The sequence below is a fragment of the Aquarana catesbeiana genome, linkage group LG05 (assembly GCF_042186555.1).
Source record: "Aquarana catesbeiana isolate 2022-GZ linkage group LG05, ASM4218655v1, whole genome shotgun sequence".
NCBI classification, from domain to species: domain Eukaryota; kingdom Metazoa; phylum Chordata; class Amphibia; order Anura; family Ranidae; genus Aquarana; species Aquarana catesbeiana.
The window spans coordinates 186,169,300-186,187,586 of NC_133328.1; the positions used below are offsets into that span (position 1 = coordinate 186,169,300).

Genomic DNA, 18,287 nt, shown 5'->3' on the forward strand with positions numbered 1-18,287 from the left:
TACCAGGTTTTGCACTCTCCAGTTTAAGTAAATCAACGTGTGTGTGTGTGTGTGTTTGTAAAATTTGTTTCCCAAGTCATCTTCCAGGACGGCATACATGAGAGATGGCTCAGTCCGTCAGGAAACCACTCCCAAAACACTCGGAACAACTTCTGGCAGCTTCCTTTCTCAGGACAGCTGAAAAGCTGGACCTTGCTCCCTGGTGGGTTTTTTTGGGAGGGTGACTTCTGGCAGCTTCCACTATTAAACTGGCTATACACTAGTGTAATATGACTGGCCTCAGGTGATAAATGATGAACCAAATCCCCCCACATAAGCTATACCTGTTTATCTGCACCCGTCTTTCCTATACAGTATAGCATTGCAAAGTACACAGATCAGATGATATTTGTTAGTTTCTAAGGTGGGGGATCTCATCACACACACATTGCACAGCCCAGAGCAGAGAGTTGAGTGTAATCTGACACCTGGGTGGAGGGAATGGACACACCCCTACAGTCTCATAGGGAAACATGCACGTCTGAGGCTGTTAATCACCTGCTGTGTTCAAGAGGAGGGGACAGATCATGGATTGTCTGGGGCCTGGGAAAACACTAGGTGTTATATATTGGGGCAATTACACGGTATGTGAGGCAGTGTTAATTTTGGCAGCAAATTTCAATTTAGTTTTAGTCTTAGGGCTAAAATGGCATTTTAATTTTCGTTTTCTGCAATTGTTTTAGTTTTAGTCATATTTAGTCGACTAAATCTCCAGTACATTTTAGTCGACTAAAATGTCCTACGTTTTAATCGACTAAAATCTCCAATACATTTTAGATGACTAAAACTCATTTTAGTCATCTAACATCTAATGGGTGTAATTCAAGAGGAAGTAAACCCTCAGCAAAAAAACCTGCAAGACAAAGGCATAATTAGCTAGCATGCATAGCATACTAGCTAATTATGTATTACTTACCTCAGATCGATACCCCCGCATCGGTCCACGTCTCCCCCTCTGACTGCCGACATGTTGTCCCGGAGTGACTTCTGGGTATCGCAGCTCCGGCGCTGTGATTAGCTGGAGCCGCGATACCCAGAAGTCACTCCGGGACAACATGTCGGTGGTCGGAGGGGGAGACGTGGACCGATGCGGGGGCTTCGATCTGAGGTAAGCTGGATTAGCCGGAGCCACGATGACGTCACTGCGCGCAGGAACGGCACAGTACACCTGAAGCGACGGCATATAGCGCCATTGCTTCAGTTGTCTTAAGTGCGCATGTGCCGCATGACGTCGTCACATGCTAATACAGGGATATCTCCTAAACCGTGCAGGTTTAGGAGATATCCTTGTTGGCTACAGGTAAGCCTTAATATAGGCTTACCTATAACATAAAGTTGTAAACAAGGGTTTACAACCACTTTCAACTGTAATGCATTAGTTAACATTTCTTTACAATTTCCAAACTCATTATATACTGCTGGAGTGAAAAATCTCATATATTATTTAAGGTGTTGAGGTATGAACATGCACTACAGACCAGTGTTAATTTTGAAGTCAAATTTCAATTTAGTTTTAGTCTTATGCCCTGTACACACGGTCGGACATTGATCAGACATTCCGACAACAAAATCCTAGGATTTTTTCCGACGGATGTTGGCTCAAACTTGTCTTGCATACACACGATCTCACAAAGTTGTCGGAAAATCTGATCGTTCTAAACGCGGTGACGTAAAACACGTACGTCGGGACTATAAATGGGGCAGTAGCCAATAGCTTTCGTCTCTTAATTTATTCCGAGCATGCGTGGCACTTTGTCCGTTGGATTTGTGTACACACGATTGGAAATTCCGACAACGGATTTTGTTGTCGGAAAATGTTATAGCAAGCTCTCAAACTTTGCGTGTCGGAAATTCCTGTGGAAAATGTGTGATGGAGCCTACACACGGTCGGAATTTCCGACAACAAGGTCCTATCACACATTTTCCATTGGAAAATCCTATCGTGTGTACAGGGCATTAGTCTTTTGACTTAAATGCCATTTTAGTTTTAGTAGTATTTTAGTCATCTCAATTGTTTGTTTTAGTTTTAGTCGCCTAAAATAGTATTCATTTAGTCGACTAAAATGTTTTAGTCGGTTTAGTCGACAAAATTAACACTGATTTGAGGATATATTTTGTTCAGTTTAGAGGTTTACAACCACTTTAAAGTAGAATTCCATTATAAACTTAATCTTAAAAATTTCCCCTCTCTCTCTAACACCTATGATGACCAACTTGTGTAAGAAAGATCTGTATATCTACTTATTTTTAGGTAGGTCTGGTCTCATGATCTCCTGTGTTAGCCGGCGCGGCTGCATAGGAGAGGAGAAAGTGCTTGACAACGGCTGGGAGCGGTGACGTCACCCATAGGTGGCTATGGCTCATTTGTTGTTGGCGCTCCCTCCTCTCCCCTGCAGCTGCCATTGGCTGCCACAGGGAATCTGGATCGCGTGACCAGACCGGAGTGGGCTAAAAATAGGTAAGCATTTATCTTTCTTGCAACTGTTAGCGTAGTTTAGGAGAGGGGAGGGAGCACTTTTAGGATTAGTTGTGTATATCGTGGAGTTCTGCGTTCAGTCATTGTACATTGTTCTGATGTGTGGCCTATACTTCTGCACCTCACTACGGTTAGTAGATCATTCTATTTGGATGCAGTTGCTTGGGGTCATAGAGTTGTTACAATTTACAGGCTCTCCAGTTCATTTACATTTAAGTGCTATCATTTTTTTAAATTCATTAGCCACGTGAAGCAATATTGGATATTTGCTACCAGAATTTTTCACTTTTCCACAAATGATTGTATAGAATATATTAGCTACGCATCTGCAAACCTTTCGTATACAACTGCCGCACCTCACAATGGTTTCATCTTTTTAATGAAGGCTGTTCTGTGAGTTCATTTGCCTGGGGGCAATTTAGATTGCATTGCAGAGTTCTATGAATTTACAGATGTACTTAGTGCTCTGAACAAAATATTGGTTGATGGGGAGGGCATAATGCAGTGATTGTGTCTCGTTCGGTATTCTAGGTTCCTTTGCTAGATATTTTGTTACGATCTGCAAAGTTAGCACAACAGAATGTGGTACAATATATGCTCGGCCTTGTGCCTCATGCACACTGGGCTCTTCTGTACGCCTTTTCTCTTGGCACGAGAAAATCGCCTATGTGTGTATGGACACATAGGCAAACATGGGGGGGGGGGCATTTAGAGGTAGAAGAAAAAAAAGGTCAAATGCAGTTTTTTGGGGTTTTTTTGGAGCTGCAGTGAGCATGAACCCCTAATATTCAAAGTACAATTTGTATAATGCAAGACTTCACCCCTAATATTCAAAGTACAATTTGTATAATGCAAGACTTCTATGTCAAAGTGGTCACATTTCCTAGTCCTGAAATAAAACTATTACAAACCTGGACAATTGAAACCGAGCATATAAAAAATAAGCAGAAGCTACCTTCAGTAAAAACTGCATGTTAAAATGATCAGACTCAGATGTAGGCATCAGTTACATGTAAATATTGACCCTTTATGTAAAAGTCACCTGTGTATTTGCCTTCTGTTGGGCCACCAGCCCTAGTATGTACGTGATAAGGTGAACTTAAAGTAACATTAAACCTTCGTTATTTTTTTAATTAAAAATGTAAACAAAATGGTATACCGTATATACCCGAGTATAGGTCGATTCGAGTATAAGTCGAGGCCCTAATTTACCACAAAAAACTGGGAAAAACTTATTGACCTGAGTATAAGACAAGGGTGAGAAATGTAGCAGCTACTGTAAGTGGAAAAAGAGGGTCAACAACGCCCATCTGCAGCTGTATACCTCCCTTTGTCCGGTGCATGTGTCCCTGTGTATGTGTCACCTAACTGTGCATGTGTCCCTGTGTATGTGTGCGTGTGTCACCTACTTGTGTCCTGTGCATGTGTGTATGTGTCACCTACTTGTGTCCTGTGCATGTGTCCCTGTGTATGTGTGCATGTGTCACCTACTTGTGTCCTGTGCATGTGTCCCTGTGTATGTGTGTATGTGTCACCTACTTGTGTCCTGTGCATGTGTATGTGTGCATGTGTCACCTCCCTGTGTCCTGTGCATGTGTCCCTGTGTCCTGTGCATGTGTCCCTGTGTATGTGTGCATGTGTCCCTGTGTATGTGTACATGTGTCACCTACTTGTGTCCTGTGCATGTGTCCCTGTGTATGTGTCACCTACTTGTGTCCTGTGCATGTATCCATGTGTATGTGTGCATGTGTCACCTCCCTGTGTCCTGTGCATGTGTCCCTGTGTATGTGTGCATGTGTCACCTACCTGTGTCCTGTGCATGTGTCACCTACTTGTGTCCCTGTGTATGTGTCACCTACTTGTGTCCCTGTGTATGTGTCACCTACTTGTGTCCCTGTGTATGTGTCACCTACTTGTGTCCCTGTGTATGTGTCACCTACTTGTGTCCTGTGCACGTGTCCCTGTGTATGTGTCACCTACTTGTGTCCTGTGCATTTGTCCCTGTGTATGTGTGCATGTGTCCCTGTGGCGATCTGCATCCTCCGTGTGCCGCTCTGCACCGATCAGCATGTGATATTACCATTCGGCGGCCATTCTACTGTTCAAAAGCCGCGCCTCTTCCTTGTCCATGATAGGCAGAACACTCCATTTCCCAGCGGTCAGCCTATCACGGACATTCTCTCATCCTCATACCACGGACGAAGATGAGAGAATGTCCGTGATAGGCTGTACACTGACTGCTGGGAAATGGAGTGTTCTGCCTATCACTGAAGAGGAACAGCTTTTGAACAGTGAATGGCCGCCGAATGGTAATATCACACGCTGTCCGCCGTCTGTCTGCATGACACGCTGATCATGCAGACAGATGGCGGTGACTCGAGTATAAGTCGAGGGGGGCACTTTCAGCCCAAAACAAAGGGCTGAAAATCTCGACTTATACTCGAGTATATACGGTACTTACCTGCTCTGTGCAATGGTTTTGCACAGAGCAGCCCTGATCCTCCTTTTCTGGGGTCCCCCCGCCGGCCCCTCCTCTTCAAGTTCCCCAATGGAAAGCGGGAGCCATTGCTATCAATCTGCCCAATGAGGAGGGAGACAGTGGCGAGAGTCGCTGGTCTCGTGCACATCCCTGGGTCGGATCGGGTTCAGGCAAGTAAGGGGGGGGGATCCTGCAGCAGAGACGGTCTTTTAATGCATAAAGGTAAAAAACCTTGAGGCTTTAGAACCACTTTAAGCATTTAGTCCTGCTATGCTAGTTGAATAACTATTAACTTTTTTTTTGGGTCATCATCAGACATTGCAAATGGATGCAAAAGAGACCAGTGTGCATGTGGAGTAAAACGCATACCAATTAACATAATACAGTATTAATAATTAATATTAATAAAAAGATATAGGTTTTTCTACTACAAAAATGTGTAGGCATCACATATCTTTTAAAGGACATTGAAGAATAAAACTCGCACGAACATATTATCGTGGAATTTCAAGGCTGATCGTGTGGGAAAGGAGAAACTACGTGGTTTTCGTGAGCGTTACCTTGATTTTATCTGAAAAGCTCATGGGAGTCTTTTATAATACATGCAACTAAAAGTTCTTACCCCTTAGTAGCTGTATTAGTTTGGATTTTCTTGTTGTTGAATTGTGCTCTAAACCATTTGGGTGTTTTTCTCGGTTTCTGGGAAATGTGGATATATTGAGCTTTGATATGATAAATGCTTTATTTAGTCTGCTCACATCTATGTGATGCCGCAAACGAAGTGAATCCTGTGCGTTTCCAGCACCACATCACAATTGCACTCCATTCATGTGAACCGCTGCAGGTGTCAATGTTAAGAGAACGACAACCCAAAAACGGTTTGCAAAACACAGTACTGGATCCAATTCCAGTGCAGCAAAATAATGGCGCATGTACCTTTTTTTTTTTTTTTTTTTTTGCTGGTGCAGTGCGATTTGAGCCATACAAAATGAATATGCTTTAATCACGCTGCAAAAAATTGCATTTGATTTGAACAGGAATGCAGTGCGATTCATGCCCAAATCACATGCGTTTCCCTGCACCACACTAGTGTGAACCTAGGCTGAAATTAGCTGTGTAGTGATGGTGTAATTTGAAAAGTAAATAGATATTTTCACTTGGAATTAACTTAAAATACCCCTTTTCTTTTTGTTTAAATGCTTCTCCCAGCCTTCCAGTGCCTTAAGCTTGAATAGTTGAGCAACAGCCATGCTGTTCATCACAAGACTGCAGTCAACGATCTTATTTTTTAAAATTTTGCACTTGGTTACATTTTCAAGACGAGCTTACAGTACTGTTCTAAGCAGTACTGATACACAAAGGTTTAGCAAGATTTTAGAAAAAAAACTGCAAAGACAACAATCTCTAGGATTCCCCCAGATTGTTGTCATTGCAGACTCCTTTCTTAACGTTTTGCTAAACCTTTGTGTATCGGTCTTGCTTTGACTGAGAAGAATGGAACGCCCAGAAAACTTGTCCTGAAAATGTAACCGTTGGTGGAAATTTGAAAAAAAGATCACAGATCGTACTTAAACTGTGCAGTTTCAAGTGCACTAATATCTCTACAATCTCCGGATTGGGGACTGTTCCTTACTAGGTCCGGTTGGTTATAGGACAATGAGGTCAAACACCGGTACCTATTAAACCAAGCATTCATATTTTGACACCCTACACCAGTGGTCCCCAAACTGCGGCCCAAGGACCAAATTTGGCCCTCTGCTTGCCTTTTTTTCCAGCCCTTGAGGCACTATTCCTTCTATTGACACCAATGATGGGGCACTATTCCTTCCACTGACCCCAATGATGGTGTCCTGTTCTTGCCACTATTATCAATGATGGGGCATTATTCCTCTTACTGACCACCTTTTTCTTATATTCCACTGACCACCAAGCTTCAGACATTGTAGAATCCCATTGATGCTGGGGTATTTTCTATTCTCGCTGGCCACAGTTCGGTCAACCTAAAGTCTGAAAAGCAGTAAATTGGCCCTTTGTTTAGGAAGTTTGGAGACCCCTGCCCTACACAATCACTGTAGTAAGATAGTGGAGATAAGATAAAGGAGGTTGATGGAATACTGTCTGACTATATATATCAATTTCTATGACTTAAAGTGGTTGTTAACCCACCAATGGAAATTACACTAGCCTCTCTGTTTATTTATGTAAAGTGCCCCTGTGGCTGTGCCTTATAAAAAATAATGCAGTATATACCTGTTTACAGAGAGCCAATCAGTGCTTACATCACTCACCACCTCTCTCGGCCTGAAAGCTGTAGCGGACGGGGCAGAGGATCCCCCGCTGATGTCAGGATGGGAGGAGGAGATAGGCAGCGGGCCGCATTTTTTTTATAAGGCACAGACACAGGGGCACTTTACATAAATAAACAGAGAGGATAGTGTAAAAATGTATCAGTAAGTTGAGCGGAGGGAGCGGGCACGGACACGGAGCTGACAGGCAGAGAGGGGAGAGGACAGAGGAGGACACAGGAGAGAGCGGATGATGGAGGTATGTAAACTGACCATGGTTCCAGGGCTCAGCAGCCATGATACACCGTGGTCAGGTCTGGGGAGGGCAGAAACTGTCAGGATCAGCCAGGTATTTCAGGTGTTACAGGGGGCTAAATGACACAGCACAAGCTCTGTGCTGTATAACATGCTTTAAAGGAACAGGATCTTTATTTTTTATTTTTTTTAGTTTAACAAACACTTTAATGTGTGCTTTTTAAAATATATAAACTGTGAAAGCTGTGCTCTAAAGATGCTGAAGGTAAATAACTAGTCCCCATTATTGCCTATAGGCTCCCAGCACTTGATCTTTTATGCCATACTGACTTGCCATGCCGTGTTCTGCATCTCTGTGTGGAGGTGGCCAGCTTGATTGAGGCAGGCTTGTGCTTCCCAAATATAAGTGCCCCTTAATGACAGGTGATCTTCTCTGATTGATAGGGAATATTCAGAAAGCAGTAGCGGAGGTAGAGAAAGCATGAATGAAGCAGGGAGATTTTGTACTGCAGGTCCCTAAGGTACAGCTTCCTCTCCAGCAAGGAAACGGTGAGCAGCACAGTAGGTGTTCTCCCTAAGAGAGCACAGATCTTTATTATTTTTTTTTGAGTTCCGGTTCACTTTAAAGGTAAATGTTTATCTGAAAGCATTTTATAATCTTGGTTTAAGGTAATGCTTTTAAAATAGGACACTGAGAACCTAAAATTATAGTAATGCCAGGGAACATAGTTCCAAAAATAACCAGGACACACGCTACTTGAGTGGGAAACAGAAGACCTATTTACATTTTTTTTCTGTGAATCAAATAAGATGTGCAAAAGGTTAGAAGCTTTGCATGATCCTTTTTTCTCGTAATTCATGGCCTTTTAATTGGAGCTTAAAATTCTGAAAGTAATAATGTTGATTGGACTGTGCCATTTTGTATGGAAGAGACAGAACCATATTGCGTTGAAGCTGTACATAGCTTTTCTCTACCTGAAGCCTGTTGCAGCACATTTGAGTGGGGGCTTTCGGCACCTGTAATCTTTCAAGCCGCAGATGTAAACCCTCCCCAACACCTATTCTCATTGTAAAACCCAAAGGCTAAGTCCAACCTTTTCAAAAATAAATAAATGCACCAATTTCAATTTAAAAAAGTAAATTTTATTATTTTTTTTCACATTGGAGCCTGGAAAGCATTGCAACCATGATCAGCTCTGACTCCTGCAGACTTATTTTGCAGCTGTTGGTCCTTACAAAAGTACAGATCTTCAGTCAAAGGATGGAAAAAAGTGTCAATGGACTGAAGTATGGTGAGGTCACTGTATTTAGATCCCCCTGAGTCTCTACCACAGTGTAAGATGGGACTTGCATTGGGTCTGCTGGGTTTTATTGCCCACTGGAAGTAGAGTAGAGGAAACTCCACTCAAAAAAAGCATGTTGATAGAGGCACTAACAGTATATCACACGTCCTCAGCCTGGGAACTTTGATAAATGGCATCATTTTGGTAGCAGTATATTGTCCTCGATGTTAGGATAGGCCATCATACTTATATTTTGAAAAGGGTACAAACCCGTGGCTTTGCTAGTTACCAGCACATGATTTGGTTGAGCAGGTTGAAAAGCAGGTGTGTCATTTGTGCTATATTTGCAAAGGTATCCATGAAAGAAATGTATGAAACCCTCATCTGTTTTTGTTTTTTTTTTTTTTTTTTTTTAAATGATGGATAACATTTAATTATGAAATGGCTGTGAAATCTGTGCACTTTACTGTTGCTTGACAACAGCAAATTTTCCTGGTAACATGATAAAAAATACTCATTGTCCATTGTCTGAACATCATTTTTAACTGTCGCATATTCTGTGTAAAAAAAAATGTGTATTGAGAAGTGTTTTTGCTGAAGGTCATATGCACATAAGTGCCTTGACTCTTCTCTGTACATTGTTTCATAATATAAAATAAGAAGAAAAAAGGAAAAAAAAGCTACTTGGAAAACCCTTTTTTTCTGGATAAACACCTATTTACTTGGTATCTTATCTTGGAAGTGTTGTTCACCGTAAACTACGATGTGTTGTCTTCAGGTGCTGAGGGCCTGGAGCAGGTAGCTTTTGATGCAGTGCTACCGGCACAAAAGGGGACATCTCTCCCGATGGCCCTCTTTGCATTAATTCTTCAACCCTCATGCTAACTGAATGTTCTCAGTGCAGGAAATGTATGGTCCATTAAACAAATTCTCGTCCATTAGGGTACACAGGAAGTCTTAAAGCGCATTTTCCATTTTTGCAGTCACATTTAAGAAAACCCCACTATATGTTTGTGTTTTTATTCACACGGCATGCTTTTTTTTTTCTCTTTTTAAATATATAACTTTTAGATATTTTTTAGTTGGAGGTGACATGGCTGACTGCAAGTTTTTTGAACAATATTAAGCTGGCCATAGACATTGTGATTTTGCTTCCTGCAACCATGGGTCAGTGTTGATGGGGGGTATCCCTTCCGGTGAGCTATTGTGTCCTCCCAGGGGAAGCCGCTGGCAGTAATCTCATGAAAAATCTGACAGGCTGGTTTTACCCAAGTTGATTGATCGATCAGCTTGGATACAATCAGCCTGCCCATACATGGTTCGAATCTCGACCTGTTCCTGTTGGTCTGGCTGAGATTCGAACCGTCTGTTGCCGGCCTTAGTCTGTTCCAGATCGGTCCTAATTAACCTACAACGCAAAAAGCCCAGCCCCTAAACCCTAACCCTTTGTTAGGACAGACTGTTTAAATCTAGTTACAATTGATAATGAACATCTGCCAGGACATTACAGACAGGGTTATTTATGCCAATGCATGCTCCATGGGCTCTTTCAGTTTTTCAGGATTTTTGGTTTTAAAGGGGTTGTAAAGGTAAAAATGTTTTCACCTTAATGCATTCTATGCATTAAGGTGAAAAAACTTTTGACAATACCGTCGCCCCCAGCCCCCCCGTTTTACTTACCTGACGCCTCGAATCTTCGCTGCTCGTTCTCGTCATCTTCATTGCAGCTCAGCCTGGTCGCTGATTGGCTGCAGTGGATGGATTGAAAGCAGCGCAGCCATTGGCTCGCGCTGCTGTCAATCACATCCGATGACGCGACGCGCCGGGGGGCGGGGCCGAGTGATACAGCGAGCGGCTATAGCTGCCGGCTGTATCACGGGAGCGCGCCCGCAAGCACTCACCACCATGCGAGGGAGCTCGCATTAAGGTGGTTAATGCTTGCGGGGAGGAGCTGAAACAGCCGCCGAGGGACCCCAGAAGACCAGGTTCGGGGCCACTCTGTGCAGAACGAGCTGCACAGTGAAGGTAAGTATAACATGTTTGTTATTTTAAAAAAAAAAAAAAAAATACCTTTACAACCCCTTTAAGGACCAATTTCCATCCTGTTTCATAGTTGTGGGGTTTTGAAGCCCAGGTTTTGAGAAACGGACATTTCCGAGTCTGTGATTCCTATAATGCTAAAAACTAGTAACTTAAGGCTACTTCTCATTAGGCCTATTATCAGGTGTGCGAAATTTGGTTGATTTAACAGGGACCAGCCGAATTTTGATACATATATGGGCAGTCTGGTTGTACAAAAGTCGGTCAGGTTTTTCCCGATCAGTGGGCTATAGCCCAGCAGCACTGATCAGTGTATTTTGACGGCGGGAAATACTCCCTACTGTCCAAATACAATGACTCAATGGGAAGAATTCCCATATTCAGAGGTTTGGTCACTGCAGAGTGGGCTTTCAGTCCAAATTCTCGTAAATGGCAAGACATTGTATGACAAGACAGATTCTTACTCTGTTCAGCACTGAACTGGCGAGCAATAACGGCTGCAGTGTTGAACCGATTGCCCATTGAGGCTCTCTGCATTATCCTGTCCTCTCTTGCATTTGTCTTTTGTGGACGACCAGCCTTCTTGGGGGACTTGAATGAGTTTGTAATGTTTGTAAAGATGCAATATTCTAGAAATCATAGATTTGGAACGACAAACTTCTCTTGCTATGGCTGAAAGGGTCATCCCTTTGGCCTTCATCTGGAGAACCTGCTGCCGGAGGGTTTCAGTCACTAGAATGGCTCACCATCTTGCAAAGTCAGTGAAAACTGGAAAGTTAAATCGGGTTTGTCAGATAATTAAAAGAAATTAGCACAAGGTACCAGATTAACACCAATTACTTGGAGGTATCTGAAAGTGTTCTCTAATTTTGATCAATGTTCTTTTTCAGATCTCATTCTGTGCTTCAAAATATATGTAACTCATGAAATTTGCTTAACAAAACTGCTCTTTTACTGTATAGAAAAGGTATAGATAAAAGAAAACCACCTATAGGTATAATGCTGGAAACCTTCGCCACATCCCAGTATAAGAGAGAAAATTGCAAAAGGGGGTGCCCCGGGGGATTTTATGGGCAAAGGATGGTAACCAGAAAAGGGAGTAACGAGCATATAAAAATATATAAAATGTATTGAATACAAAACAGTAGTAAAGTAGGTACATAGGGTATGTAAACCTAAAAAAAAATTAGTCAGACTGTATAGTTGCATAACAGCTAAATGCCAAAACACACAGTTGATCTCATGGTAGGAGGTCAAATGGAGTGTGTGTACATAGAAGTCCCAACATGTTTCGGAATACAGGTATGAGTAATAAATTCCTTCTTCAGGGTCTGATTAGAAACAAGCTGTTTTTTTGTCTGATAATGAAATAAAGATATCAAAAAGATGAGAAAATTAACAAATGTGAGAACACAGTAGGTAATAGCATGGCATATATATATATATATCTATATATATGGATGGATGGATGGATGGATAGATAGATAGTAAAGCAAGTGATCCTTACAATATAACTGCGAATTAAAGTGCACATCAGGATTCACATGGTTCAAAAGTTATAAATCAAAATGAACAAGATTTGAAGATGAACAATCTTTTCTATAGATTTATCTTGAAAATAAATACATTGTTATACATTCTTTTTTAAAGTTAGGATTATATACAGGAAAGATATGGTTGGTAACCACAGCATCTTGAGGCTTGTGTTATTGTTGTTCCATTAGAAAAGTAGAACTTTAGACAGAACTTTTTTTCCCATTTTTGGATACAGTAGGGAAGGGTTATAACCTCTGTAAGTTTATTTGTTGCCATCTGTGTCCCATTGGGGAGGTTTTCCTTCACTTCTGTCCCTTAGCCAAAACAGGGAGTAAGAGGGAATCCCTTGGGGACGCCCAGGTCACGAGAACTAGTGTCCTCTTTGGAAGATTTCCCCTCTATTACTTTTCTGGGAACAACCCAAAATGTGGGTTTTTCTTTTTACTTTTATTGGTAATGATAAACAGGACAAATAGAGAGAGTGAATCTCCCTAACTGGGCACAGACAGCAATAAAATGGTGTAATCTATCTCTACTCTGTCAAAAACTAGAGAAAAAAAAAAGTTGTCCCTTTCACACTTGTACAACTTGTCCCACGATTTGGGACTGCAAAGTAGCTTGACAAGTCGTTTCCCATGATTTCCAATGACAACCATTCATATTAGTACGACTTCAAGTCGTTCCGTCTTCAAAGTAGTCCCTGCACTACTTTGGTCTGACTTTGATGCCAGTTACTCAGGTATTCCCTGAAATCGCGGCAAAATCGCACGACTTTGAAGTTGCAGTAGTGTGAAAGGGGCCTTATTTGTACTTTTAAGGTAACCAATTCATTTGAGTTACCATAGCACCAGGGAGGATCGAAAATGTACCTGTAGTATTTTCTTAATGCAGCAGATCACTGCGCACAATAGTGCGTTCCCCTGCGTGGGGGGGGGGGGGGGGGCACATCAAAATGAATTGCAACACAGTGCAAGTGCACCAACACCCGTTTAGTGTATTACCGAAACAGTAATGGGAAGAGACCCTAAAGGTAGAACAAATGAATGGGTCAGTCAGCAAAATGGCATATGCTAAATTGCTACTAATCCATAAGCCATTGGTTTGTGACTTCTGCAATGTGAATTTGGATTGGGTGCTGTACAAAGTTTCATTTATAATTTGGAATTGAGAACACAATCTCTGTTAAACAAGGCTGTAGGTGTACTTCCCTAATGATTAGGTCTGCATTACAATCTATTGGCAATCCAGCAAAATGGAAAAATATATGTTTTGAGAACCCAGCCATCTACATGTGGCTTTCAGATGTGCTAAATCATATGGGCATCTGATATTGCTACTAATGTTGTTGTATAACTTTGGAAATCTGATGTCCTAAATATATTGTGTGTTTTTTTTTTTTTATCTCTGTAGGATAATCATGGGCCAGACGGGTAAGAAATCTGAGAAGGGACCAGTATGCTGGAGGAAGCGGGTGAAGTCAGAGTACATGCGCTTGCGGCAGCTCAAGCGGTTTAGACGAGCGGATGAAGTAAAGGTACATACATAAAAGTGGAATAGATCCAGTGCTGGGAGATGTATAAAATTACATTACGACATAGTGTTTATTGACCTTGTTATTGTAACCCACGTCAGAGGTAGTTTTTCTAAGCTCCTACGAATGCATTTAAACTAAATGTGAACCGCAACTGTGATTAGATAAGAATTTGAGCTGGTTTATAGTTCCAGTGGGTTCATTTTCTACCTGACTTCGACTGTGCATTAAATTCACACCAATATTATTATTTTTTTTTTACAGTGCCTTGAAGAAGTATTCATACCTCCTTGAAATTTTCCACATTTTGTCATGTTACAACCAAAAAAATAAATGTATTTTATTGGAATTTTATGTGATAGACCAACACAAAGTGGCACATCATTTTGAAGTGGAAGGAAAATGATAAATGTTTTTTTTTTGTTTTTTTTGGGGTATGTCTCTACCAGCTTTGCACATCTAGAGAGTGACATTTTTGCCCATTCTTTTTTGCAAAATCACTCAAGCTCTGTCAGATTGGATGGAGAGCGTCTGTGAACAGCTATTTTCATGTCTTGTTACAAATTCTCATTTGGATTTAGGTCTGGACTTTGACTGAGCCATTCTAACACATGAATATGCTTTGATTTTAAACCATTCCATTGTAGCTGGCTGTATGTTTACGGTCGTTGTCCTGCTACAAGGTGACCCTCTGCCCCAGTCTCAAATCTTTTGCAGACTCTAACAGGTTTTCTTCTAAGATTGCCCTGTATTTGGCTCCATCCATCTTCCCATCAACTCTGACCAGCTTCCCTGTCCCTGCTGAAGAAAAGCATCCCCACAACATGGTGAATGGTGGAATGGTGTGTTCAGGGTTAGGTACAGTGCTATGCCCTCTACACATGACCGGTTTTGCCTTCGGAATAAACTCCGAAGGTTTCTCCGACGGAATTCCGCTCAAGCGGTCTTGCCTACACACGGTCGCACCAAAGCAAGACCGTCCAGAACGCGATGACGTACAACATGTACGACGGGGCTAGAAAAAGGAAGTGCAGTAGCCAATAGCTTCCGTCTCGTACTTGCTTTAGAGCATGCGTCGTTTTTGGTCCGTCGGAACAGCATATGGACGAGCATATTTTCTAATAGGAATTGGTTCCGTCGGAAATATTTAGAACATGTTCCATTTCTAGGTCCGTCAGAATTAAAAAAAAAAGTCTGATGAGGCATACACACGATTGGAATAGACGATGAAAAGCTTCCATCAGACTTTTTCTGTCGGACATTCCACTCGTGTGTACGCGGCATAAGTTTTCTGCCACACATAGCATTTTGCTTTTTGGCCAAAAAAGTTAAATTTTGGTCTCATTTGACCAGAGCACCTTCTTCCACATGTTTGCTGTGTCACCCACATTGCTTCTCGGAAACTGGACACAGGACTTCCTATGGCTTTCTTTCAACAGTTGCTTTCTTCTTGCCACTCTTCCATAAAGGCCAGATTTGTGGAGTGTAGGACGAATAGTTGTCCTGTGGATAGATTCTCCCACCTGAGCTGTGGATCTTTGCAGCTCCTCCAGAGTTACCATAGGCATCTTGGCAGATTCTCTGATTAATGCTCTCCTAGCCTGGCTTGTCAGTTTAGGTGGACAGCCATGTCTTGGTAGGTTTGCAGTTGTACCATACTCTTTCCATTTTTTTGGTGATGGATTGAACAGTGCTCTGTGAGATGTTCAAAGCTTGGGATATGGTTTTTTATAACCCTGCTCTAAACTTCTTCACAACTGTATCCCTAACCTGTCTAGTGTGTTCCTTAGCCTTCAGGATGCTGTTCGTTCAAAGGTTCTCTAACAAACCTCTGAAGGCTTCACAGAAACGCTGTATTCATACTGAGAACAAATTACATACAGGTGGACTCTGTTTACTAATTAAGTGACTTCTAAAGGCAATTGGTTCCACTAGATTTTAGTTAGGGGTATCAGAGCAAAGGGGGCTGAATACAAATGCACGCCACCCTTTTCAGATATTTATTTGTAACTTCACAATTCTGTGCCACTTTGTGTTGGTCTATCACATAAAATCCCAATAAAATATATTTCCGTTTTTGGTTGCAACATGACAAAATGTGGAAAACGTCAAGGGGTGTAAATACTTTTTCAAGGCACTGTATATAGCAATATGTTTGTAACCTTTGCTTTTACAAAATACAGATGTCCCTAATGGGGTTCCAAAAGTGTAATGGGTCTTCATGGAGCCTTACTAGACTTTTGGACTGGTTTCACATCAGCTCCACCAAACTGTGGACCTAAATAGAGAATGACCTTACAATCCTTGTCCTCACAGCTTCCCCTGGACACCTCTTTGCTTGGAGTATCTGGTTCTAGTCTGGGACAGGTCTCAGGCCAGAGCTTTCCTTCCAGTGAAAGGTTTCAGGTTCAAACTCTTCATTGTCTAACGCTCTGGTTCTACACAAGAGTCTTGGATGATGGTCTCATTTGAGACAGTTCACCCAATTTCATTCCAGACATTTGCATATCAACATTCTGTCATTGTGGGACAAGAAAGTCCTGTCTCTCTGGACAGCTCAAATAGATTGACACCAAGGACCTCGCTATTCCTGGCTTTTGGTGGCTCAGAATCTGGCTTTTGACTCACGGAATTTCTTTATTCCTATCTTTTGGAAAATTTTAGCACTAGAGGCCAACCTGACGGGCTGAGGATGTGTCCTGGGCACCTTGTCAGTGCAAGAGGATTAGTAATCGGAGCTACCTGGTTTCCTGATAAGCATCCCGAAGCTTGGGTTAATTGGCTTCCCTTGAGCATTGCACCAACCTGTTGGAGGATCATCAAAATGATATCAGTTGCACAACATCACGGAGGTGGCATATATTGACCATTAGGGAGGAACCAGAAGTGTCACTGTGGCCAAAGGGGTAAACTGGACCCTGTCCCAGGGCGAAATTCATGTTCCAGCCTTGTCAGCTATGTACATTCCAGACCGGTTGGTAAGCAAATTTCTTCAGCCATTTAGCCAGCAGCGCCTTTATTTTGAGTGAGTGATCCTTACACTTAGAGGTGTTCCAGGACCTGTGTTGCAGATGGGGGGACGCTGAAAAGGTTTGCATCCAGGTACATGATTCCCTTGGTAGAAGCAGTGGATACTCTGGTGGCTCTATGAGATTAACACACCTTGATCTGTGCATTTCCTCCCCTTAAACCTAAGATCCTTTATTGCTCCTGACCTGGCCCAGGTGAATGTGGTATGCTGAACTGGTAGAATTATTACAGATGCTTCTTGGGCACTGGCAGATATTCAGAATCTTCTGTCCCAATGGCCAGTTTGCCATCCTGCATCTTGGTTGCTGACGTTACCAGCTTGGCTGTTGGAGCCCAGGTTTTAAGGAACAGGGACATTTGAGTTTGTGATTGCTATAATGCTTTAAGTAAATCAAAAGGCACAACTTTTTCATTTTGGATAGAGTTTTTTGGGAAGAGCACTAGTATTGCAGAGCAGTGGCGGCTGGTGCTCAAAATTCTTGGGGGGTCGTAAACAAAAAATTTCTAAAAATAAATCCATTAATTTCAGCCTCACTGTGCCCATCGAACGCAGCCACTGTGCCCATCGAACTCAGCCACTGCCCCCCCTGCCGTCTGCCTGGCACTTACCCTGTCTCGGTGGGGCAGGCGGTGTCCTTAATGTTCTTGATGTTTTCTCCCATCCAATCACAGCGCCTGTCGTTTCAGCCAAAGGTGATGGTAACGGACCCGAGCATCTGATTTCCGGAGAGGCGGTTCAGTGTTAGAAAAGCAAATGAATATTCGCTTTCCTAACACAGCTGGGTGAACTGTGAGCGCCAGGAATGGCGCTCGCTGTTTAACGTTTTTGACGCCTATTAGAACCTATGGCTCTAATCAGGTGCTTAAAAAACACCCCCCGGCGCTGTAATTCAGGCGCCTGAATAGGAGGTTGCAGTGGTGGCCATGGATAGATTCATGCATTGCATGAATCTATTGCTGATAGAGGGGGTGGCTGGAGAGAGGAGGTGGCGCCCTTATGGACGCACCGCCACTGTCGCAGAGCATTTTGGGTGTTCTGTGATACCAGTGTCATCGATGCAATCTGTACTAGTGTGTCTTTTTTGAAATAATAAAAAAATATTTCATTACCTGCTTACGTTACAGGCTTACCAGAACCTGTAAAATAATTTGATGTTTTGTAAACCTCTTACATAAGTTAAGGGATGGTGGTGCTGTAGCCTATTACTGTCAATACACTGATGTTTGGGCGATTATTGAAGGGAGACTCTTCTGGTTAGTAGTTCTAGCAAGGCTTGCATAATTTTCTTTAGAATAGAAAAAGTAGGAATCTGCAGTTGTTTGCTTAAATTCT

The 18,287-nt window shown here is 42.3% G+C and overlaps 1 protein-coding gene across 6 annotated transcripts in view; it reads left to right on the top strand.

Annotated features, from left to right (window-relative positions):
• EZH2 (enhancer of zeste 2 polycomb repressive complex 2 subunit) overlaps positions 1 to 18,287 on the top strand; it is a 91,075-nt gene that overhangs the window by 27,901 nt on the left and 44,887 nt on the right. For all 6 annotated transcript variants that reach the window (XM_073630442.1, XM_073630438.1, XM_073630444.1 and 3 more), the window contains exon 2: positions 13,804 to 13,927. In XM_073630442.1, coding sequence (XP_073486543.1) covers positions 13,811 to 13,927 — 117 coding nt within the window. In that variant the 5' untranslated portion in view covers positions 13,804 to 13,810. The remainder of the gene's footprint in view (positions 1 to 13,803; positions 13,928 to 18,287) is intronic.